Here is a 26,898-nt window from a genome sequence, read left to right on the forward strand (position 1 = left end):
GTCTTGATTTTCTGGTTTCTGCATAATTTCTACATGCATTTTTCACAAGATAATCACTTCTATAGAACTCCTTATATATTTAAAAAGGCTTAATAGTTTAAAAACTATTTTAAAAGGCTTTCAAAGAGGGTTATGAATGCTTCCTCATTCCCTAGAGAAAACTTAAAGCTCAGAGAGACAACCATACATCCTAGCTGGTTTATAAGGCAGTGCTCTTCGGAAGCACCATGCTAAATCAGATGTTCTCTGGGGGTGCCTGTCACAGCTCCATAATTTAGTGATTTAATTCAAGAAACCCATGAATTTATTAATATATTTTGGGAGCTTTGTTATGGCAGGAGGAGCAAGATAACTAACAGCCCTTGATCTAGACTTTCACATTTTTGGTCTACTTAATTTATCTATGTGAAATTAATTGCAAACAGTTTACCTAACACTGCTAAGCCAGAAAAAATAAAAGATTAATGTGTAACTGTCAAAAGAATTAAAGAGCCTTATACCACGGTCTGTTTTGAAAAGAAAAATCTTTGTAATATATAATTTAAGCTATTCATATGATTTTCAGTATCTAAGAAGAGAAATGTTATGAATGTAAATGAAAAGTCTGTTTCCTTTATAAACTGAGTCATAAATACGTTGGGTCCTTTCCCTTAATGGTAAAAGGAAACTTGGACAGAATTCCCTTAGGAAAGACCACATGGACAATAAATGAACAATCTTTCTGCGACAAAAGGTGAAATACCATAATTCTATGTATGGAAACATCTTTTGCATTATCTCAACTTTAAAAATCACTTTTTCTAAAACATCCGGGTAAAATATCATGCAAAAATTGCCATCATGGGAAGGAAAACCAGGAAGAAAGAGACCATCTTTCATGAAAGCAGTTCTGCAATAATAGAATGCTATTTGATGCAAATGCTGTTCAATAACAGTTCAGGGTGCTCAGATAAATTTTTATTGATTACTACATAATACATTCATTTTATTAAAAATTAAATCTTGAATAGAAATTCATAGATTTGGGGGGGGGGCTATTTTAAACAGAAAACATAAACAACTAAATAAAACACTGATGGGTTGGGATGATACATTATCTAACTGTATGTACCTATATCCAAAACCAGAAAACATTAAGGATTCTTTCCAGGAAAATTCAGAAGATAGTTCATAGTCAAAAATATAATAATTTTAGGTAAGCAAGTATTCATTTTCTTAGCTTTCTTTGCGGAACAAAAGAGAACTATGAAAAAGTTATCTTGGGGATAGAAAAATATGCCTTTTGATAATTGGGGAAAGGACTACAAAGCATCCATGTGAGAAATGAACATAATAGAAAGTGTGATATCAAGGCAGGCTCACTAACTCGCAGAGTGTCACAGGCCTCAGACACCATGTCAGGACATCATGGAGCCTTAGAAACCATTCAGCAACCCCCAGCCCCGCAGTGCACAGGTGAGGCAATGGACATTCAGGGAGGTTCATTCCTATGGTCCTCCTGCTTTGTGGAATAACCTGTGTTAATACACTACTGATTGAGACCCGTCCTGCCAGAGCATGCTGAGAGCAGGGAAGGAGGCAGAAATCACAGTTACACGGAACTTGTAATAGCTATTTCCCTCAAATACTTTCTTAATGTATTGTACTTACAGAATTATCCCTCCTGATTAAGCTCAAAATAGACTATTGTAAAATTACATAGTTGATAAAGTAGGGGTTCATTCATTTCGTATACTTGATTCCTTGAACTTTCAGACTGGAGTTGGAAGGTTACCGGTATTTTATCTTGTTTTGATTTGAGGGCAACTGCAGCTCAGATTGTATCCATTATTGACCACACTGCTAAGCAGGGCAGCAAAGTTGAAAAATAATAAAGAAGTGAAAAAAAAAGAGACTAAGCAAACTCTAATAAATTTCAATATAAAGGATTGAAAAGGATCATCTGTTTTCTATGACAGCCCTTGAATAAGAGCTTTTTTCAGTATATTTTCAAAAAAAAGTTACCTTTGGCTACTGAGAAATTATAAAATATTTGGCCATTAATTTGTATAACTGACAATTATTATCACTTATTAAAATAATTGATTCAAATGGAGGGATAGGAGACAATGAATGGCCAAGTAAATCGAGGCAAGAATTTCCAAAGTTCTACACATTATACATTACTCATGGAGGATCACGTTAAAACCCTTAAGCTAAATTTCAATACACTGGCAAAACTCCAATACATTTTGACAAAGGTTCTTTAATTCTTTAGTCCTAGAAAAAGAATGAAGAGACTAGAATGTTCTGTGTATGTGAAGATACCATAATGGCAGAGAGTAATACTGCACCCCAGCCTTGTTAGATATCAAATATTCAAACCAGAATGCAGTGAGATAGATGATCATGATAATAAGGGTTAGAAGCTAACTGTACTGAGTGCTCACTGTGTGCCAGGCACTGTTCTAAATGCCTCACTTCAAAACAACCAAACAATTATTCCCATTTTACAGAAGTTAGAAAGGCAGTTTGCACAGTGTGTGTTTGCTTTTTGGTAGCTGGCTGGTACAGGAATCCGAACCTGTGACCTCGGTATTATCAGCACCATGCTCTAACCAACTGAGCTAACTGGCCAGCCCCTATTAAAAGCAAGGACAACAAAGCCAGACTGCCTTATTGTGAAAGCTGTCCCCTCTGCTGACCAGATCATCTGTAAAGTAGTGGAAATTATATCATCTACCTCCTTGGGTTTGTTGTGAGGTTTAAAAACGTTAATAAAAATAAGGAGCTTAGAAGAGTGTCTAGTACGTATGAAGTGCTTCCAGAGTCTAAACTCTCAGTGTTATTACTGAAAAGGAATATAGGCACAGGAGAACTGAGTTAAATTGCCTAAGGCTGCTGTGGCAGAGCCAGGAAAAGAACCCAGGCAGTCTGTCTCCGGAGGCAGCGCTCTTAAACCTCATGCTGCCTGACATTTACTGAACCTCCTCCACGTGCCAGGATTGCTGGCATTTTTTTATATCACTTCATTTCAACATCATGACAATCTTACAATATCTCCATTTACAAAGATGAAAACCACACATGCTAGGTAATGCCCAGCACAGAGGCAACACCATGGTGACTAAGGCTTGGGAACCCTACAGAAACGTACAGGTTTTGAGCCTCTGAGGAACTTGCCCAAAGGCACCATCTACCACGAAGAAGGGCTGGGAGGCAAACACAAATCCACATGCTGTCTTCACTCGGCCCACATGTCACAGCATTAAAACAGGGAGTTTCATACATAGAAAAGATATTTTTAGTGAGAGAAGGAAAAAGGACACCAACAGATAAGGGGAAATTAGAGTTCTTTGGTAGGTGGGAAACCTGTGTACAACAGGGCCCAGTCTCTCTAGTTAGTGACCGTCTTGACCCTTCATATACCAAAGTTCTCAACAGCCCAGGGGCATTTTCCCCACAGCACCACATTTCATCAGATATGGGGAAGAAGGCATGAGAAACCAATTTCCACTTTACTTGCTTAAAATGTAGTCTAGAGTGAAGACTGCAGTAATTTGAAATACCATGGAGCCTGCCACATAGGTGCTCAAGCAATTATACATATATATATGCACACACACAATCAAATAAATAAATTGTGTGTGTAAATTACCCACATATGCACATTCATTTCTAATTCTGCCTAGGTATCTGATGGAGAAATTCCGAAAGTTTTCTTCAAGCTCCCCTCACATGATATGAACTACAGATTCTACCCAGAGCATTTGTACAGATGGACCTGCAGAATCAAGCCAATGAAACTGGTGGTTCTACCGTGATAGCAGATCAAGTTTTCTCAGACACAACAGAGGACGTGACAGCTGCCTTCCTTCCTATACACCACCCTAGGCCTATGACACTCATAATTATGCCTCCCACCAAACAACTGTCAACTTTCAAACCTAAACAGAATCTGTTCCTGATCTAATTATCAATTCACTGCTTTCATGATTTCATTCCTGTTTATGTCCTGTAAATGTATAAACACATACAGAAATGAAATCATAAAATCATGTCAACATTACTGAGTAAAATCACAAAGTCGTGAAGAGCAAGGTCTGAGCATCCTTTTGAGAAATAAAATTGCATTCAAACAGATTTTTGCCCATAAATAAGTGCAAAATAAAGACTAATAGATTAAATCTAGAAATACTTATGTCACTAGTAATTTACTGATTTAAGAAGTCTTCAAGAAAGTAGTAAATACAGTGAGTTGGGGAATCCCTGTGCAAGTCTGCTTAGAAACCTGAAGTGTAATTTCAGTATCAACTTGGAGATTGCAGCATTTTTAATATCCTGTAGAAAAACAATATGAACTTATTAAAACATTACAACTTGTACAATCTTGATGAAAAAGTTAACGTGGTTATTCTGACCAGAATCAACAGACTTAGAACCTTAAATGTGAAGTGCCCTGGGTCAGCCAGGTTAAGAGTCTTTAAAATGCTCCACTTTTATATGAAGTTAACAGTGAGAGAAAGAGGGTGTCCAAAGTTTTTATTACACAAAAGTACCTGGCAGTGAGTTGCTACCAAAAGCATATCCATGCCTTGATGTATATACTGGGGGCTGGCAGAGACTCTCTGGCAGGTGAGGCATCGCACTCCGTGCCCGGCCATGCCCAGGCTGCTGGTGCTGTCAGTGGCTGTTATCCTGTGCCTCTCAGGGAACGGTCTGCCCTGAGGGCGGTCTCTCCTTCTGGATCTTCACTCACTTTCCTTGCTTTCTCTGTGGAGTGGAGTGTCTCTCTGCCTGTCCCTCCTCATGAACCAAATTATAAATATGACTAGCAATTTAGGGCCCTTTTGGTGAAACACTTTTACATCAAAACTAAGTACGTTATTCTAGTAATATGACTATTTACAGAACACAAAAGGTAAAACCTGTATCACTTGCAAACACCTGCACTATCTCACTGCTTTCAACCGAGAAGAATACAAAGAGGGGCTGTCACAGAATTAATCATACCTGAGAATCTGGAACGCCATCAGTTTCTGTTACAGTTACGTGTTTGTCACTGTTTTCATCATCTTGTTCAAGTGCTTTAAAAAAAGAGAGAATATTAAACAAATGCAATATTATAAGAAAAATGTTTCAGATAATTTTCCTTCAGATAGCAATTTGGCAGGAAAAAATAATACAATGTAAGTATCAGGAGTATTCTTTGGTATTTGGATGAAAAGTTAATAGCACCAGGTTCTTTTCATGTGCATTACCTCATTTATGAAATCAGTGGCAGTGGCATAATTTAATCTCAGTTCTTCTCTTCAATTAAACGCATCCAGATATCATCACAGCAGTACTGTGTTCTACCAAAGGGGAAGCAGTGGGTATAAATGAAGGCTTCTATTCATTTCATGTGACAGCAGTCATATATTTTTTAAATGTGGTTTTCTGGCTGGCATTTTAAATGACTTATAATAAAGGAAACAATATTGTATATCTGGGTTGCTTGGTGCATTGTTACCACAAAACTTTAAACTGTGGAGTCCTGAGTGTACTTCTTTGCCAATATTTTCCCAGCATCTCCCTATCCAAGTCTTTATCACCTTTTCTGCGATAGTGTGATAACCTCCAACAAAATCCCGATTCCAGCCTCTCCTTAATCCAATCCAGTTTGGGCACAACTGCGAGAATAATCAGTCCTCCCCAAAATAAAACAAGTGCGAGGCTTCGGCTTATATATTGCTTTCTTACTAAGTCTAAACTTTTCCTGCACATCACTGAAGGGCTTCCTGGAAACCTCTAACTTTCTCTTAATTTCCAATTTCATACTGACATTCCACACCCAAACATATTTTACCCAACTCTGATCCAAACATGATTGGATTACTTTTCTCTTTATTCACCTTGCTCTTTCATCTTAACAAATATTTATTGACCATCTACTATGTGCCTGACACTGAGGTTATTCCTGTGAAGATGACAGATAAGCCCCTGACATCATGAAGTAAACGTACTAGCTAGGGAAACAGTCAATGAACAACAATTATTACTACAGCAACAACTAATAACAATAATAACAATTTTTTAAAATAAGATAAAATTAAAAATCAAGGTAAGGGTTTTAAATGAAGAAATGAGGAAATGGAAGAAAATCAACTGAGAGAGGTCATTTTAGAGAGGAGGCAGGGACGGTGCTTCTCTGAAGAAGTGGTATTTGGGCCCATGGCAGGAGACAGTGACATGTGACAAGGTTGGAGATAGTACAAGCCATGATAAATTCTGTTTGGAGACTAAGAACATGGGGAACGACTAAAGAATTTTAAATTGGGAAGATTCTTTTGCTGGCCTTGAAGTAGTAAGGTGCCTATGTTGTGAAAAGCCTATGAAGGGGTCACATGCCAGGAAATGTGGGTGAACTCTAGAAACTGAGAAGAGGCCTCAAATGACAGCCACAAGAAAACAGGAGCTTCAGTCCCACAAATACAAACTGAATTCTGCTAATAGCCATGTGAGCTGGAAGAGGACCCTGAGCTCCATAAAAGAATGCAGCATTGGCGAAAACCTTGACTGCTGCATTGGAAGACTCTGAGCTGAGCACCCAACAAAGTGACACCTGGACCCCTGACCCACAGATACTGTCCTGTGAAATGATAAATGCATATTGTTTGAACTGCTTAAAACAAACAAAAAAGAATTTTAAATTGGGAATTGCATGATTTGATATATATTTTCAAAAGTTCTTTTTGGCTTCTTTGCAGAAGACAGGCTTGTGAGAACCAAGAGCAGAGCAGAGACCAGTTAGGTGAACTGCTATCATCTCACCTGGAGATGACAACAGCTCAGACCGGAAAGGTAGCAATGAACAGGAGAAACCTGGAGGCCTTGAGCTGCATTTTGTAGACAAAATGGACACAACTTGCCAATGAATTGAATATGGGGGGAGGAAAAAAGGGAATGAAGCAGCAGCAACCAAGGGTGACTCCTAAGTAGGATAAGTTATTCCTTGTATCCATCACTCCATTCGTCTCTTTTGCCCTCTCCATTAAAAGCAGCCCCCAAAACATACCAACCTACCTGATGGTGAGGTCACCCACTGTAGTTCAGTTTGCATTATTTTGTGTACTTTTAAATAGTGTGCTCTCTACTGTGTATTTTTAAAATATCACTTCATGTACCTTCTGCTTCTGTATGCCCTTCATGCCTGCAGTGAGGTGTGTACAATGGGACCCACCTACAATCCTGTGCATACTACACGACTCTGTAGATGCTAACTGAGATGAATAATCCATCCCCAAGGAACCCAAATGGTATTACTAGACTGCACCTACTTATATAATGAGCTACTTCTTTTGTAACTATTTATGAAAATGAAAGGAGGGAAATTCCTCCTTAAACTTGACGGATAACTAGGATTAACTTCTACCAGCTGAGCATCTAAAGGCAAGGAGGGAACAGGGGAAGTGGGTATCCTCTATTATTGGCAAAAAGTTCCTTTCATGCTTGTTCAAATGGGGTCCCCTGTAGCTCAGTTAGGAGGAACATAAGAATAAAGAAAAACACTCATGTTTTCTCTGAAAAACTGGAGACAAGAATACAAAGGGAAAAATAAAACACAGAACAGCATCTTAAATTCCACTTAAACATGCAATCGTGGAAGTAAGGAACTCCATGTAACCAATGGAAATAATATCAGGAGGCTTTCCTCACCCTGCAATGGGGAGAGATTCTTTTGGGGAGCAAACTAATGACCCACCAGTGTGGGTTATGTCACATGAAGACCAATAATACTTTGCTACTTAATTTGTGCTTTATTTAAATTTCTCCTCTTTAAACTTCTAGCTTTGATGAAAACAAAGAAAACAAAAATTTTTAATATTTTAGCCAACTAAATTAATGTTTTCGTTTTTAAAACAACAGTGTTTGGGTGTATAGGCATTTCTTTCCCTTATCTTATTTAGGACATAGTACATGCAGGAAAATAATTTCATGATTGAGAGTTAACACTTTTTTTTTTTTTTTTTTTGAGATTTAGGCATAATCTGTAATACACAGAAATAGAATCAGTGGAGGAACACAGCATAAAAGCAGGTTGGGATAGAAAGTCAGCACTGTATTTCTTATCCCCAACAATAATACAACATTTATTGCCACATCTTTGAAGACCTCAAAATTTGTTAACAGTGAGAATTAGAAACACAAGCAGACTTCTCTGAGAACACAAATAGCGGACAATGCTGGTGCAGCGGGAGGGCCCAGAGGCCTGGAATGGGAGGCCACGGGAGGCATCTGGGACAGGGGACGGGGCCGTGGAGCTCACAGAGGCAAGGCTGAGGACAAGGAGTGGATCCCTGTTACCAAGCTGGGCTGCTTGGTCAAGGACATGAAGATGAAGTCTCTGGAGGAGATCTATCTCTTCTCCCTGCCCATCAGGGAGTCTGAGATCATTGACTTTTTTCTGGGAGAATCCCTCAAGGATAAAGTTTTGAAGATTAGGCCAGTGCAAAAGCAGACCACTGCTGGCTACTGGACCACGTTCAAGGCATTTTTCTTCATTGGGGACTACAATGGCCACATCAGTCTGGGTTTTAAGTGCTCCAAGGAGGTAGCCACTGCCATCCGAGGGGCCATCACCCTGGCCAAGCTCTCCATTGTCCAGATGTGGAGAGGCTACTGGGGAAACGAGATTGGCAAGGCCACACTGTCCCTTGAAAGGTGACAGGCTGCTGCAGCTCTGTGCCAGTGTACCTCATTCCTGCCCCCAGAGGTACTGGCATCTTCTCGGCCATTGTGCCCTAGAAACTGCTGCTAATGGCTGGTATTGATGACCGGTACACCTCAGCCAGGGGTTGCACTGCTCCCCTGGGCAACTTTGCCAAGCCCACATTTGATGCCCTTTCCAAGACCAATTGCTATCTGACCCCCAACCTCTGGAAGGAGGCCATGTTCACCAAGTCTCCCTATCAGGAATTCACTGACCATCTTGCAAAGACCCACCCGAGTCTCCATGCAGAGGACCCAGGCTACAGCTATGGCTACAACATAGTTTTTATAGAAAGAAAATAAAGTTAATTAAGTAAGCCTGGAAAAAAAAAAAAAGAAAAGAAAACACAAGCAGGTTAAATGACTTGGAAAAAGTCACTCAACAATCTATTTCAATCTGCTTGCTGGGGAGACTCTCAAAGTTCTGCTGGACTCTTAAAACCCTGATGATGAAGAAAAGAGAGTGTTCCCTTCCAACACACAAATATTATTTTCTTGGAAATACTGAGAAATTACAATTCCAAGGATGCATTTTAGCCAATGGTTCACATATACCACTTGGGAACAAAACTTACTTATCCTGGACTTCTAAGGATTTATGATCACCCCATGAAGTCACTTGCATGAAATACATAGTTGAGTCAACTAAAAGGGAACGCTCTATTAACCCTTAATAGGTAGTTAACGTCAAGGAATAAATAAGGAGAAACTTTCTTCATGACTTCTAGTGCTGTGGCTCATTTGGTAGGAGGAGGAGGAAGCAGTTATTTAGATTTTCGAGTTTAATTTTTCTTTTATCTGATCAGAATAAGGATAGGTTGTGGAACATTTCCTATGCAAATATTGATTCTGGGACAGTTCCCTCCTGCAGAACACGTACACAGGAATGACAGCTTCTGGGACTTGGGGAGGCCAGGGGCCTCACTCCGCCAACACAAACCACCTCCTTATCTCTCAACACACAAAGCCTAAAAGCAAGAAATGGCCTTTGAATATAACTGGCCATAACAAAAGGCACAAGTAGAAGATCTAAAGCATACACTTCGAATAGTGAGTGTTGGGAAAACATAGGAAAATAGTCAGGGCCCCTCAGATGTTCAGAATCTTGCTGAGCATTTGATGTAAATATGCACGTGTGCCCAAGTGTTCCTTGGTTATTATCTAACGTAATTGAGCATGTGCACCCAGGTGTCCTGGGTTATGGACTTAAGTATAAAGGATGAGTGGCTCTAATCCACTATGGCCTCTACCCTGGGGATGCCCCCGAGGCGGCCGCTACTGCTGCTGGAGGCTGTTGCTGCCAGAGTCCCCAGAACCCTCTGAGATTCCACCACTGCTGCTGCTGCTCAGGACTGAGCTTGTGTCGTCTGCCAACAGTTCCTGGGATCTTTCCCAATTACCTAGCATGGACCTGCCTGTGAGGGGTCTGGTGACCCAGTCTATACAATGGGTTTGAAGGGTCTGAGCCCTAGCTCTGACAATATAAATGGAAACTTAGTATAACTAAAAAAATGAAACATTTTGGCTTTAATTATGATTTGCCTTACTTTACAAGTGGCGTAGTCATGTAGCTTGAAAATTGGCTATGTTGGCAGGACTCTGACATTAGCCCTAGCTTTACAGTGAGCATTAGAGCCCACAAGCAAACTAAGAATATATATGGATTATTAACAATAAGTCACATAGTGGCTCCTAGTTTAAATGTATCTATTTGTAAATTAGCCAAGAGGGATTCAAGATGAGCTACTGTTAACAGCCTCCAAGGATACCACTTGCTTGCCTTGATACCACTTTCTTATTGCCTTGGGAACAACAACAGGTTTTCTTTCCCTCCACAACTTACTGGGATGGATGCTAAGAAAACTCTCTTAGAACTCGACTAATAATATTACTTACATGTAAAAGGGATTGATGTCCTTTCAAAATGATGCTTATTTAATTTGTGCTGAACAATTTTGTAAAGGTAAGACCCACATTAACAGAAAACATGACACACACAATGATTATAATGCACCAGGTGACTATAGTTGAGGCCATTCTTTTAAAATCAACCAACCAATTTTAAAAAGAAACTTACAAACCAAACAACATTTGTATTATAGACAGAAATTTAGCATTTCAAGTCTCAATGTGAGAAACCAGCAAATATAATTAAGAAAAATAATGGGTTGGGTACTTTGTCAAGAATTAAAGTTTTGGCAATATAATCTTTCACCTGAGCAGCATTTTTACAGAAAGAAATCTTTCACAAAAGGTCTCAGCTGACATTCAATCTGAAGAGTTGGGCAGGTAAAATCATCCACACCTTACAGATGAGAAAGCTGAAACTAGTGAGGTGAAGTAACCTGTCCTAGTCCTCCCATATAAAACATACGTCTCTATGGCAATTCGTCTCTGTGGCAGTTCATCTCTGCCTCAGTTAAGGATACAGCAGACAAACAAATCCACTCATGAGGATCCTGACCAGGTTTCTTTTCCTTTTTAATGAAATAGAATAGAATAGAAAAAAATTTAAGATCAAAATGCATTGCAACTAGTATTTTTCACAAACGTCAACAAGACGAGTACTAGGTCGGGATCTTTTATGTGTGTTGTGGACATAGAAATGTTAGGAAAACACCACAGTGTTTCCAGGCCACAGGAGGCAGAACCCAGTTCCTCATTATCTAAATAACCAGCTATTTTTCTGTACCATCCTGGAGAAGGGTCATAATATTTATCTTAGGAGGCCCCTCAACAACCTTTCATCCACATACAGCAAGGAATACATTCCCCGTGAGATGGCGTGGAAACAAGCTTGCAGTATGAAATGCTTACAGAATACAGCACAATGCTTCCAAATCCTTCCAAATGCTCAAATCTCTTCTCTTCTAAATAGTTGAAATCTTTCACTTCACTACTATATTATTTTTAGTGTTAAAACTTGAAAACATAGGGGTCAGTACTCACTATCAAGTCACTCTACATGGTATCATAATCTGGCCCATCCAGTGCCATTAGAACACCTCTTTAAAAGATCCCCAATGACCCAACAGTTTTTTTCTCAGCTCCAAACTGTTCAGCCTGTCAGCTGAACTTGAGACTGCTGATTTAAAAACCTTCTTTTCTGTGTCCTTTCATCCTTGAACCCTCTAAAAATGCAAGCTTTTCCCAAGCTCTCCTTTCTCTCTTTGCCTCTTTCCTTGGTGATCTTATTTGTTCCTATGGTTTTAATTTTCACGGCTATGTAGATTATTCCCAAACCCATGTCTTGATCTCTGCCCTCTTCTCTGAGTTCCAGGCCCACATTTCCAGCTCCATGTTAAATATTTTCATTTCGCAGACCATAACGTATCTGCGACGTACAGCTACTATGATAGGTGTAGTGGCCTGAGGTCTGTCCTCTAGAAGGAGTAATCCATTTAGTAGGGTGTGAGGACACAAAGGTCAGGAATCACAAGCATCCCCTTCACTCTATTCCACAGCCACTTCCTCCTCTTGGGGTCTGGATTTTAGTTTAGACCACCCGTGAGCACTGAAGCTGGAGACCTCCACCCTCACATCAATCTCACACTAAGCCCTGCCACTCTGCCTCTGGGATGCTTCCCCCCTCCTTGCTCTCTGCCACTGTCACAGCTCCTGACCTCATCAGGTCGCATCCAGGCTACTGTCACAGTCTCTCAATCCACTCTCCACACAGCTGCCTGAGTTCCATTCCAAAATGGGAACACATATGATCACACCATCCCCCATACTGCCTGTGCCCCTCAGAGAATATGAGAATCATGAAAGGAGAGTAATGCAAATTCAGATTCCACAGTCCCATCGCCAGTGTCCCTGATGCCGTAGGGTACTTAGCCCAGGGATGTGCAGGGCTGAAAGCTTTGATACCTGTGATTCCCATTCTCTTCAACACTGCCCAGCGTTCAGGTCAAAATCCTTAATCTAGCCTCAAATGCCAGGCATGGGTTCTCAGACCTTCTCCCCAGGTGAACCTTCTCCATGTCTGTATGGCCTAGAATGTTCTTGTCCCCAACTTCACCAGGTGAAACTGTTGTTGTCCACTAGGCTCCCTACCCAAATACCATCTCCTTAAGAGGAGCCTCCTGAGCCCTCACTACTTGCATCCAAGACCACAGATAAAATGAAGAGTCCTTCCTCCTGGTCTAACAACATTTTTTTTTTAATCTCAGTGTTTTATAGTTAGCAACACAAATATCTGTTTTTACTCATCTACATCATGAGTTCCTTGAGAGGAGAGAATATGTTTGTATATTCCCAAAATCTGAAATAATTTCTAGAACACAGTGAAGCTAAGTAATGGTCTATAAAACTGAATAAAGTGACCAATTCAGAAAGTGATAATTAAAATACAGATATAAATGGAATAAAATTTCACATCCAGTTTGGAAGGGAGGTTAAGATTATGAAAGAGGTGGCAAGGAAAGGGCAGATTTTGACAAGTGAAGTGAGGAAGGGCAGTCAAGGTAGAGGACATGGCACAGACAGAAGTAAGGTGGAGAAAAGCAGGGATCTGACATCGGAACAGTGAGAAGTACAGTGTTGAAAGATATTAGAAAACAAAACTGGAAAAGTAATTCAGGCTTGGACACTAGGCTGAGGAGCTTGGACATCATTTAGTAGCAAGTAAGGTGACGTGAGCAATTAGTGTTAAAGACAATGTTTAGCAAAGGAAATCACCATCATTGTAATAATTATGCACAGCTCTTGAGCTCTTAGTATGTTTCAGGCACAAGATAAAACTCTTAATGTGGATTACTACATTTAATCTTCCCCATATCCCGCTGGTAGAGGTACTGACAAGGCTGGACTGAGGTATTATGTGGCTACTGGAGGCAGGTTAATAATTTGATACCTCTTTGTGCCAACATTTGTTAAATATCTGTTCAGCGTTTATTTAGTAGGGCTAGTGAGAAACTAAGTTTCTAATAATAAAAGGTGAATGCCATTTCTTGGAATCTAGAAATTCGCTTATTTTGAATCATCTCATTTGGTAATTTTTCTGGCACTTTTAATGTTAATTTTAGTAAAGAAGAGGTAAATCACATACATGGATAAAATTGTGTCACCCAGGCCCACAACTCCACAATTGGAATCTGATTAAAGAAAGGACCAACCATACACCTGCCATAAACATCTTTCTCTTAAACCTTTTTGGTTAGGATTTATTTCTTATTGCCTTTAAAATTTATGCTATATTTCCATGTGGCCTGAAAAACTATTTCTATGTGTATATATCAGAAAACTGGAGTAACCTTTTCACTTACTAGATTGAGATTCAAACTCAGACACGTAGCCTTTACCCAAACTGCCATGATGGCACCTTCTCTCTGTGTCCTCACATGGCGGAAGGAGCAAGGGAGTTCTCTGGATCTTTTATAAAGGCACTAAACCAATTCATGAGTTTCCCACCCTCATGATCTAATCACCTCCCAAAGTCCCCACCTCTTAATACCATCACCTTGGGGGGTGAGGAAATCATGTTGAGCCACATGCATGATTTGGTTTCAGAATTATCACTAATCATCAATCAAAAACTAGCAAGTCTACAGGTTGGTGGGGCTGCCTTGGTGGATCTTGAGCAATGTACTTATGTTCGCTGAAAAAGTTTTCCTTAGTGATATTAACATGCAGCAAGGAACATTGATAAACGTTCAGTAGATAAGACCATCTTGGCCAAAGCAGAACCTATTAATATTTTGACAGTTACATGATTCTTCATATAGAATCTGAGTTCAGTGAGATCATATATGTTACCCAGTGATGCTTTTTAGGGCAGGTGTATGGTTGGTCCTTTCCTTAATCAGATTCCAAGTTCTATTAAGATTATTCTCATTGAAGAGGTGGGAAAACTGAGCCTGAGAGATGCTAAGAAGCTTGCCCAGAATTACAAAGGAAGTCAGTGGAGGAGATAGTTAAGTAACCAGGTATGGCTCTTTATCTGTACCAACATGTTATAAAGATTAAATTGTCTAAAATGAGTTGAACAGGCATGAGACTGAAAACAACAAAAAACAAAGAACCAAACAACAAAAAAAGTTTACTTCAATCAGTCTTAGCAAGAACTGACTTGAATTTTCTACAAACACTTCAGTCTCTTTGAAGTCTCATTTTTAAGTGCTCCTACCCAGCCCCTCCCCATGCCTCCTAATCCATGGATGTGTACAGAAGAGATAATAAATGTTTGCTACGCAAAAAATATTTATCACTTTTGCTAACACTAGAATATGGGTGTGTTGATGTTCTGGAGATCCACAGCACTCAGACAACACGATAAATCTCTACTGAGGAGACTAAAATAAGAGATACCTGAGAACTCACATCTCCCACAGCTCAACCCCCCACCCCACCCCCCCATATGCTACTCATTCTGCACACTCAACTGCAGGCAGCTCAAGCCAGGAGAGAAGGGCTCTGGGCTGCCTCTCCCCACCCCTGCTTTGCTGACTGCATGATTGGTCCCCACCCTAAGGCCAAGAGGCTTCCATTTCAATCCTTATGTCTTTGTCTTATAGGCAAAACTCCAACTTCCTTCTCTTCCACTTCTTAATAAGTTTTTACAGTTTTTTCTTTTGAGTAAGACTTAATAAATGTCCAGTCAGTGGAAAAGTTATTCAACAGGAAAAAATGATAATGTCAGTAGAGCAAAGGGTATCTCATATCAGGTCCTTTAATTAGAACATAAATATTTATACCCCAGTGGCCAGGGTAATAAAGAGGAAATCAGTACCTGATCCTAGTCGCCTGTTTTGTTGCCGTTCTTATGAGAAAATGAACCAGAAAAATAAAAAAAATTAAAAAACACCAAAAAACAAGTTTTCCTTTAATGCAAAGATGGCTTGTATATTATCCAACTAAAATAAGACCTCAATGAATAAGAATCAGGTTAACCTTAACTACAACTTTTCTTCAACATTTTTCTTGAGGCAAGGCTTTAGCTTTTTTAAGTTCTTTCCAAGGATGTGTTCTGATGACAGGACAGATTCAGGCCAACCTGCTATAATCACATGGCAAAAGATATGAACAATGATACTCAGACATTGCAAAATGTCCATTCATTAAAAAAGATCCTAGTGCACTTCACTACTCTATACTAAATTTCTCTAAGGAATTAAATTTTGAAAGATTTATCCCAGCTAGTTAAAAAAAAAAAAAAAAGATTTCTGAGCCTAGCTATGTGCCAGCATGAAGCCATACGCTTTATGCTACTTCATTTAAGCCCTCCACCAAGCCCCAGAATAAGAAAATGAGCCTCTGGAAGACACTAAGTCACAGTAAGTGGCTATGCCAGGACTAAACTTGAGTCTCTTGATTTGCTTTTCACATCTACACAATTCTGCCTTGGGGACTGTAAGCCAGAAAATGCAATGGGTCAGATATATACAGACATTCTTGTTAACTAAGATTTTATGGTAGACAAGTAATCTATATTTAAAAAATAACATTTATTATAACTTTTTGCCACTCATGCTAAAACTTTTTGTTTTTGAATCAATGTGTAATTTGACATTGAAATTACAGTGGAATTTCAAAACATACAGTGGAACCTATGACAATGACATCAAATGGGCCACTAAATAAATAAATAAATAGATAGATAGATAGATAGATAGATAGATAGATAGATAGATAGATAGATAGATGAATGAATGAATGAAAGGAGCAGCAGCTCATGAGGAGTATAGGAAAAAAGATTTGAAAAATTTTCCTTAAGCCTCATCAAAATCTATCCCTCTAGAATTTAAAGTCATTTCCTTTTATTGCACATTTGGGAAAAAATAGTTATCATTACTACAATATGAGGGTACCTCAATAATTTCAGGGAAAAATTGAATTAAAATACGAATCTTTTCATAAACTTTTTGAAGACCGCTCGTATTTCTAGCATATGACTTTTGTCAAGTTATGTCAACTCAACAAGCTTTAACTTCATCACTTATAAAATGGGGATGATGATAACCATTATCCACAGGACGGCTGTGTGGAAGGAGAGATGGATGTAAGTGCTTAATCAATGATAGCAACATTATACTACAAAACATGGTAATATGCTTTTCCCTTTTGCATTTTCATCTGTGGATGGAGCCTTTTCTCCAATCAGACCCACCTACCATTGGAGTAGAGTGGAAGATAAGGGCTTGCACGGGCAAAATCTATAGAAAAACCTTACCTTCCTTTGCACATCAAGAACCAAATCTGTAAGTCCCAGTCTCAGACCCTTCTCCCCGGTGATGGCTAAGCCACTGGCATGTCCTGTAGAGGAGGAGGTCAGAAAGTAAAGGCCTGGGAAAGCTCAAGGCTGTCCCCATGTTGCTTCCAGTGGACCATGGGAAGGATAACCAGGCAGCAAAGATGGAAGGTAAGGGCTGTGGGCCTGACCTGCCTGGCCGGGCTTGGGTCGGCCCCAAGAGATGAGGCCAGAGAGATGATTGAGGGGATACCGAGGACAGGAGTGCTGGTATGCACACAGATTCAGCCTTGGCACACAAAGGAGACTGCCTCAAAGTCTGCCCCCAGCCCCCTAGGGGTCAGCAGACCCACAGTAAATCAGTAGTGAGCACAGTAAGGCTGGGGGCAAGTGGGGTACAGAATTGACTTCTCCTGAGTTTCCCTTCTTTCTCAGGATGGGAAGTATCCTAGTACTCAGAAGTCTCTACATGCCCTGCGGACAGGGACCTACAATGCAGCCTGCCCTCGCAAAAGGCAAGGATCCAGATAGAGCATGTGGCAGGGAAGTAGCAAGAGGAAGTATGGGGTGGGGCAGCCAGGAAGGCCCAGAGCCCCTGACCCAGCTGAGATGGTCCCTAATCACCACGGAGAATCCACCAGGGTGGCAGTGACTGCAAGATCACCAGTGGTTCCAACCACCCCTGTGTTCCAGAGACTGAGCGATCCAAAAGGGAGGATTTAAGCTAGCTCCAGGCAGGAGTTACATCCTAAACAGACTGTTTACTGCAAAAAGAGTTCAAATGAGAAAAAGCTAAAAAATATCCCTCACTGGCAGTAGGTAACTGGCTTGTGAGGACCATAAAACAGTTGTTGAAAATAAAGAACACGGCTTTCCTCCTCTATATCTCAGTGCAGTGAATAATTCTGAGCCTGTTACAGTATCATTTTTGAGTACCAATGTAAGTACTTTAATGGCTCATAAAAGAAAACAATCTCATGAGATTACCAGATAACAAGACTAAGCCAAACATATTTGGGAAAAAATTGTGATATGGCATCAGTTATCAACCAAAAACTATTTTTTTAATTTAAATTTTTATTTTTAATTGGCAAATAATAATTGTATATATTTATGGGGTACAATGTGATGTTTTGATACATGTATACATTATGAAATGATTATACCACTGTGAACTAATTATATCAAGATACATCACCTCACATACTTATTTTTTTGTAGTAAAAACATTTAAAATCTATTCTTTTAGCTATTTTAAAATATACAATACATTATTGTTAACTACAGCCACCATGCTGTGCAACAGATCTTGAAAATCTATTCCTTTTGTTTAATTAAAACTTGATACCGTGTGCCAACATATCCCCATACTCCCCTCCACCACCCAAGCCTCTGGCATCCACCATTCTATTCTCTACTTCTCTATGTTCTACTTTTTTAGAATCCACATATGAGCAAGATCATGCAGTATTTGTCTTTCAGTGCCTGGCTTATTTCACTTAACATAATGTCCCCCAGGTTCATCCATTTTCTTCTTTTAAGCATTTTCTTCTTTTAAGGCTGAATAATATTCTAGTGTGTATATACAAGAGTACTTCAAAAACTTTGTGGAAAAGTGGAATGAAAAGATAATACAAATCTTTCCATCAACTTTTTGAAGACCCCTTGTATATTACACTGTCTTTATCATTCATCCGCTGATGCACACTTAGGTCAATTCCATATCTCGGCTACTGTGAATAGTGCTGCAGTGATCATGGGAGTGCAGATATCTCTTCAACATACTGGTTTCAATTATTTTGAATATATACCCAGAAGTGGGATTACTAGATTATATGATAATTCCATTTTTAGTTTTTTGGAGGAACCTCTACATTGTTCTCCATAACGGCTGTACTGATTTACATTCCCGCCAGAGGTGTACAAGGGTTCCCTTTTCTCTACATCCTCACCAAAAATGTTACCTTCTGTCTTTTTGATAACAGCTATTCTGAGTGGAGTGAGATATTTCATTGTGATTTAAATTTGCATTTCTCTGATGATTAGTGACATTGAGCATTTTTTCATAAACATGTTGGCCATCTGTATGTCTTCATTTGTGAAATGTCTATTAAGTCGTTTGCCCATTTTTAAATTGGGTTATTTGTTTTCCTGCTACACAGTTGTTTGAGTTCCTCATATATTTTGGATATTAAACCTTTATCAGATATATGGCTTGTAAATATTTTCTTGCACTCCGTGGGTTGTCTCCTTATCCTGTTAATTATTTCCTTCACTGTGCAGAAGCGTTTTAGTTTGATACAATCCCATTTGTCTATTTTTGCTTTTGTTGCCTGTGCTTTTGGGGTCATATCCAAGAAAAATTGCTGCCCAGACCAATGTTATGAAGCTTTTCCCCTATGTTTTCTTTTAGTAGTTCACAGTTGCAAGTCTTACATTTAAGTCTTTAATCTATTTTGAGTTGATTTTTGTATATGATGTGAGATAAGGGTCCAATTTCACTCTTCTGCATGTGGATAACGAGTTGCCCAGCACCATTTATCAAAGAGATGTCCATTGAAAATACTTTTCAAATCCATGTCAAAGGCACTGAGCTACATTTCCTCTCAAATAAGTAAAAGTATATGTATTTTGAATTTTCACATAAATTGACAAACTATAGGTTATTTTATCTGTTAGTTTTCTTCTTAAAATATTAAGATAATTTTTTAAAAACTGCACTATAGTAGGCCCCAGGAAAATTTCCTTGGAGAGGCCTGGACCCCTCAAATAAATACTATCTTTTGATGAGACTGTCAATTTGGGTACAAGACTAACCATGAAATTAGTTGACTTGTGTAGGCCTAATGTTACAAACAAAACAAAGCAACTTAGACTAAGTTGGATTTAGGTACAAATGCTAAGCCTGAATTCTAGGTCTTAAATTAGTTTCAGTGATGAACTTGAGGACTGGAGGGTCTGAGGTGACCAACCTCCACGTCTCCTGGCTAGGTGTGCTGCTCCAATACCTGTGAGGACCAGTGATGCATCCCCAGGCTGCTGGGACAATGCCCCTACTCCTCCACTGTCAGCAAGAGAGGTTCTCAGCTGGGGGTTACTAACAATCTCCAATTTCCTTTAAGCCTCTCTCCTACCTCGCAACAAGGTGGGGAACTTTGCTTCCTTACTCACATGCAATAAATTTGTGTTTGCTGTTTAAGGGCCCCTTGGACAGCAGGGAAAGACCTGCACTTAGTTCCATCTCTAGAACTAAGATACAGGAAATGAGTCTTTTAAATCACACTAAAACAAAACTAAAAAATCAAAATAAAGAAAATTAGAACCTATAAAACTAAGATGGCAAATTGTATCCGTCATGCCTTGCTTTCTCTTGTAGCTAGACTGGAGGAAAATGGGCAACATTTCTAAAAACTACCATCTACTCTTAAGACTAAAAAGATAACATCAATCTCAAATTTCCCATAGTCATTCTTCTACCAGAAAACAATAATGTAAGGTATAAACTTCCCCAACTGATCTTAACAGGTCTTAAAGCAAATGTTTCATTTTTATTAAATGTTTGCATTTTTTAAAAAATAGAAGTTAGCCACTCCTGGCAAAAGGAGACCCAGAACAAGCCCTTTAGTTCTACTGACTTAGGATCTGCACATGGTTTATAAGGATATGGATTTAGTTCAGGTGCACTAATTGGAGCCAGGCTTAAATTCACTTCCCCATTAGTGCAAATCAGTTCCAAAAAAATGTCTTCCTGACAAGTTTAGTATGGAAACTTTAATCAGAATGTTTGCTTATTTCTGACTGCCCACCAAATGAAGCTTGGTAATAAATTTCTTCATTTTAAAGCTTTTACTGCCAATGTCATGAGAGCTTTATAATTCTGTTATTGTTCCCATGAGAAAGTCTCTATTCAGGTAGAGAAACAGTGAAAAGTTAGGCAATTTTCCAATAAATGAGTTAGTAGCATAAGTATAAAGTATATGTTTGATTCTCTCTACCATGCTTCATTCATTAGGCCAACAAACACCCTTTATAAAACACCAGCTTACTCCCTGAAACTGCAGATCATACAGACTTGGAATGTGTCTGTCAAAGTCTGGCATCTAAATCACTGAGGGTAGGATAAGGGCTGGTTAAAATTCAGATGCCAGGGCCTCTATCCACACTTAAATGATGTTTCAAGAGGTGGGGTCCAAGAATCAGCACTATTGACGAGTGCTGCAAAATTGCTATGAAAATTAAATCTGAGGACCACTGCTTTAGGAAAACAAAATTTTATTTAGTCAAGGAGAGACTTTGATGCAGCTATTCAGAAAGAGACCTAGGATTATTTTATAAAGTATCTATCTGTCTCTGTCTCCTCATCTCCAAACAAAAACACTTAATGTCAAAATGTATTGCTTAAGCAGAAATTATACAATATGTGCCTTCACTGACTCCATTAGAAAATTTCTATCACCAATCTCATCCCCAAAACATATCTCACTAACTGTATGACAGCATTTTTTAAAAAATTTTTTGGCAGCTGGTAGGTGCAGGGATCCAAACCCTTGACTCTGGTGTTATAACACTGCACTCTAACCAACTGAACTAACTGGACAGCCCCTAAAATACAGTATTTTTATAACCAACGGAAAAATGCAAATAGCTAGAACCACAGTTTGTTTATTCACTTACAAAGAACATGCTTGATTTAGAAATTCTCCACTGTTAAGTATTTATGTATTACATAAATGAAAAGAACAGTATATGAAGTAAATTTCACTTTTGTCATAAGTATTACTTACCCCGGTAGAATTCAGATGAGGCAAATTATGTGCTTTGTGTTACTTACCACGGAGCATTATCTACTGATATTCACACACACTGAGTTCATGTCATTTTCAGTTTTACTGAGAACAGCTCCATTTTCATGGCTGTTTATACAATTAGACTTTTAATGTGACGAATGATGGACAATAGCTGGGTCATATGGCCAGGACAAAGATTTCCCTTGATAGCTCTTTTACTTGTCAATAGGAATGACAGCAGAAAATGTCCCCAGGGTTGGGGGAAGGGCCTTCTGTAGATTTTCACTGAGGAAAAAGTCAATGAAATGAAACAAGTTTGGGAAGGAAATTAAATTATCGGCAATTATTTTTGCCATATTCTTATGGAGCAGAGAGCAATGTGTGATTGACAAAAGTGAGGCTTCCTGGTACTTGGGACTTAGGACATGCCCTTCAGGCCTAGCATGGTACTCTAGTCGTAAATGAAACCCACCTCTTTCTTTTATAAAAAAGGGAAACTGAGATTGAGGGATGACAATGACTTATCATTAGGTGTAACATAGTTACTGTAGAAGTTCTGACTACATGTCCAGGGCTGCTAGATTTTGGTAGGAGACCATGTTTACAAGACTGCAAAATTTCATAACTTTAAAAAACAGCATACGGCAGGGATTCTTCTTCTTACGGAATATTTTAGTAAGAGAGATGAGTTTACTCATTAATACAGTTTTCCATTTAATTATGTGACCATCTTCTGCTAATATTTCCAAAAACATTTTAATATTTAATATTTTAAAGCATCTACAGATTGCTTTAACGTTGTACCTTAGGGATATATAGAGAAGCTGTGAGAATTATAAATGCTAAAAATGGATTACCGACAATCCCCCTCTCCATCTCTATACCCCCCAAATGTAAACCTTTATTCATATACACAGAATTCATCACATATAGGGTTTTAAGTGGATGCACCTCCAGTTTGGGGCACCTGGTAATTAGCATAATGGCCTCTCAGGCCCTGCCTCCAAATGCTGGGTGGTGTATATCATATGTTCCTCTGGGAAGCGGCTCCCACTCACCAGCGAACCAAGAACAAAGGAGTTGGCAGGCTTCAGGGAGAAGATGCCCAGTCAACAGTGTATTAAAGACACCCATTAGTTGCCTCAATCAACTAATTAGCTCAACAAATGTAAAACCTAAATAATTAAATAAAGTGGTCCTGATTTGGTGTCACTAACCCAGCAGGGTAAGAACAGGATAGTTTCACAGAAAACAAAAAGCTATCCATGCTGGGGAAGTGGAATGGGATGGGGCTTAATGTTTTATGAATGTCAAGCCCTGCCAGGAAGTTTCACTGACAAAAAAAGGGGGGGGGGGGGTTTCCAGGGAGACCTCTGTGTTTATGCTTTGAAACTTAAATTAATTTAAATATAAATTACTCTCCTTTTTGTCATTATGAGAAAGAAATAAAATGTGGGTTTCAGATCTCTGGTGTGCAAATGGTCATTAACTTTCATTTGACCTTGGGTGTAGAACTAATAATGAATTTATGCACAGGGTACACTCATTATACTCATCTAGTTTCTTCACAGAAAACATGTTCCCAGGAGCTGCAATGCTGGAAGTCACTTCTTAGGTCTCAACTAGAAAACTTAATTCTCTCTTAATGCCTCTTTCCTGCCTACACCCACCTTTCTGCTCTTAACCTCAGGAAACTGTTTAAGACTTAGCAATGTGTATAAAATATAGGCAATAACAAGTAGGAATCTGAACAGCATAAAATCTTGTCCTGGATCATAAAAGACCAGAACATGCTCCATGTGCCATCACATTGCTGGGACAGGGACCCTTGTTGTTCAGTTCTCCTCCCTAGTATGTAATTCTTTACAATACGAACAAGCTCCAATTTAGAGTGATTTAATTACTTTTGTTTATTGAACATTATAAGTGTTACATACCTTCACTGAAGTGCCTTGCAGAACACATTTTTGAAAACCAAGGCCACCAAAACCTTGCATTATGGAGTTTGCTCTGTTATGGTTATAACTATTCACCTCCTTGGCAAATCAGTTTCATTTACTATCTTAATGGACTCATGACCATATTGAAGGATAAAAAAGAAAATCATCATGCCTTGCTTGCTAATTTCCTGAATTCTAAACAATCCTCAGGGTTAAAGGGGTCCAACTTCCTACATTTGATACTCTCAGATCTCTTGCTGTTCAGGAGAAACCAGTGCAAAGGGCTATTTATTTTCTTTTATAGAATGCCACTGAATGGTTATTTATCATTTCGATTTAATAGCTCTAATTACAAAAGACAGTGTCACGGGATTTTTTTAAAGGCAATTTTCTTGGTATCCCAGTGGGAGAGTTAGAAAAAATTTACAAAGCATCTGCTGCATGCATTTTCAATTATTCTTGGGTTTTACCAGTGCTATTATTTTCCTGAGTGTAAGAATTTTACATTTTCAAATATCCTTTAACTTTACACTGCATTGAGAATTACAATCTCAAGACTCTTATTATGGTTTTATGTCATTAAAAAATAAAAAGGAAGATACAACAGGTCAATGATTGAATTGATCACTGCTCAATAAGAGCATGCACTGGTGGAGATGGGATTGAATGCACAAAGTCTGTCAACAAGCAGGGACAGAAGAATCTTAATAACTCCTTGTTCGAACAGGGAATGTTCGAACAAGGAGTTATTTATAGCATCAGAGGAGGAGAGAGATACAAACTTCAATGATCAGCATGGTGTTAGGCACAGCTCTCTCTTCTAGGGAAAACATCCTAGAACATCATTCAATCAGGAAGATAAGGATGTTGTGTTGATTATTTTAAGGGAAAACATGCTAATTGTTTCCTGTCTTGGTTGACAAACACTGAACACACATTCAGTGGGGTTACAAGACAATCAGTGAAGGCCCGGGCTGACCACAAATGAGAGTGATGGACACTGGCAGGCACAGCACCCAGGAGGTAGCAAAGGAGAAGAAAAGGACAAAAACAAACCATGTGGAAAAATCCATTCTGAAAGAACACAGGTGCATCATTTGAGGACAGACAAGGCTTCTGTTATCAAGTAATATTTTTTAGCTCAGACTTTCATTATTAGAGCACTAAGATTAGATGAAAAAAAAATAATTCAAGAGAATATCACTATAGCTTTGTAACAGCATTTAAGATTTTTCAAGAAAAAATTATCACACAGTATGAGAAAGGCAAAAGGAGTTTGAGTTAGCAATAATTATACTAGCATGTGAGCCTGTCTTTTCTGACCCTTAATTTTATTATTCACACGTACTCTAAAATCTCATTTTCTCATGCATTCTCCTAAATGTGAGCTATGTATTTACAAAAGGATCAGGGTAAAGTCAAATATGGTCCTCCATTAAAAGAAGAATCTGTCAACTATAAAGAAAAAGTAGAAATTCAGAGGACCATAAAAGTAGGAGCAATTCCACAGGTTTAAAGGCTTTTTTTTCTTCTAAACTTGCAAAAAGAAAAGCCTTACTCTGTACTGTTAAAAATAGCCAATCTATTTCATTCTCACGACAAAGCAACACGAATATCTTTCTTTAGAATGTTTCTGCCCTGAAGTAGAATATATCTTTTCAATTGTGCCAAACCTCACAAATGCCCCATCCTGTCAACACACAGTCTTCCCCCAGTCTCACACACATATAGCCACTAAATTTCCTTCATATGTATTACTGGTGACCAGTAACAGATCTGCAAATCTACTAACAGTAGATCTAGAAAGCTGGGACTTCAGCTAGATTACCAACATGATAAAAGCCCTCAGATTGTCTAATGTCCACAATGATTACCAGATCCAGGGTTACCTACTTCAATGTTTTACACAGAGTTCAATGTCATGGCAAATAACAGTAACCAAGTTGTTGAAATCATATACCCATTAGAAATGCCTATTTAAGCCTGAACATAGGATTAAAAGATAATATAGTATATATTCTTTGAACATAGGATTCAAAGATGATAAACAAGAGGATCTACAAGGCAAGGAGAAACCATTAACTCTACTGCAAAACACTGGCTTCGCTCTCATCCTTTCTAGCCTATTAAAAACAATGATTTTAAAAAGCTTAAACTAAACACAATAAGCTAAAGCGTTTTACACACTTTTATATTTACACATATTTTAATATCTCAAAGAAATAACAAAATATCTTGCTGTACAAACAACACTTTAACTTGAATCCCTGGCTGATTTATCCTAGAAAGATATCCATGATGTGAAAAGTTTATGAGTTTTCACTCTATTCTTTTCCATTTCTAGAAACAAAAGTGGAAAATGCAAATGCCTTTTCACAAATAACATCTTTAGTCTCATAATGCTGAAAATTACTAACCAAGAGTGGGAGTATAGTTGGAGATACTGGAGACTGGATATTGGAAAATCTGGGTTTTCATTCTGGCTGCAGACGTTCCAGCCTGTGTAATCTCAAGGTGGCACTTCCTCTCTAAATCCTGAGACCAGACCAATGCAAACACTTCCTCCTGTGGTGAGCACAAGTTGCTCTTGCCTGCCCTCGCCTGGGCCCATGTGTCTTGCATGGGGCTGACTTGACCTTTCCAACTGCCTGCTGCCATTCTCCCACTGCTCCAAAGATGCGCATTTCATCCTTTCAACAAGGTCTCTCACCATGGCTTCTGCCTGGGTTATCAGCGTAGACTCTCTCTTTCTGCTGAGATTGTTAAACTCCACAGATTCCCTAAGCCAATAAATTCTTTTTTTGGTTTTCAGTTTGTTTTTCTGCCATGTGCACCTAAAAGAATCCTAAATAAAAGAGTCCCAAGGTTGTGACTAAGGTGAATGGAGGTAAAGAATGAAAATATTGTTATAATTAAATACTAGAGCTCAAAAGAATTGATAAGGTTACTAGAGTCTACTCCAGCCCCCACATGATACAAATTGAAATTACTAGCTAAGGTCACAAAGATATTTAATGGCACAAACAGAGCCTGAAAACTCTTCTTTCTTTTCCAAACTTTAATATCCCAAACACTTAAATTTTAAAACACTTAACTAGCTCTGGGCTAAACAGAGAATACATTTTTAAAACTGCCAAGGAGATTTACCAATATGAGATTTCTGGCTTTCCAGAAATAAAAGCCTACCATGACACAAATTTCATATGATCTAAAGATAATGAGAGCTAAAAGTGTTTTGGCTATGGATTCTCTA

At 38.8% G+C, this 26,898-nt stretch overlaps 1 protein-coding gene and 1 pseudogene across 2 annotated transcripts in view; one reads left to right on the plus strand and one right to left on the minus strand.

Moving 5' to 3' along the window:
* RAPGEF5 (Rap guanine nucleotide exchange factor 5) overlaps positions 1–26,898 on the minus strand; it is a 219,429-nt gene that overhangs the window by 103,240 nt on the left and 89,291 nt on the right. For both annotated transcript variants that reach the window (XM_063099133.1, XM_063099132.1), the window contains exon 8: positions 4,993–5,066. In XM_063099133.1, the coding sequence (XP_062955203.1) occupies positions 4,993–5,066 (74 nt within the window). The remainder of the gene's footprint in view (positions 1–4,992; positions 5,067–26,898) is intronic.
* On the plus strand, positions 8,270–9,013 carry LOC134380162 (small ribosomal subunit protein uS5-like; annotated as a pseudogene).

This window comes from Cynocephalus volans, chromosome 6 (assembly GCF_027409185.1).
Source record: "Cynocephalus volans isolate mCynVol1 chromosome 6, mCynVol1.pri, whole genome shotgun sequence".
Lineage (NCBI taxonomy): Eukaryota > Metazoa > Chordata > Mammalia > Dermoptera > Cynocephalidae > Cynocephalus > Cynocephalus volans.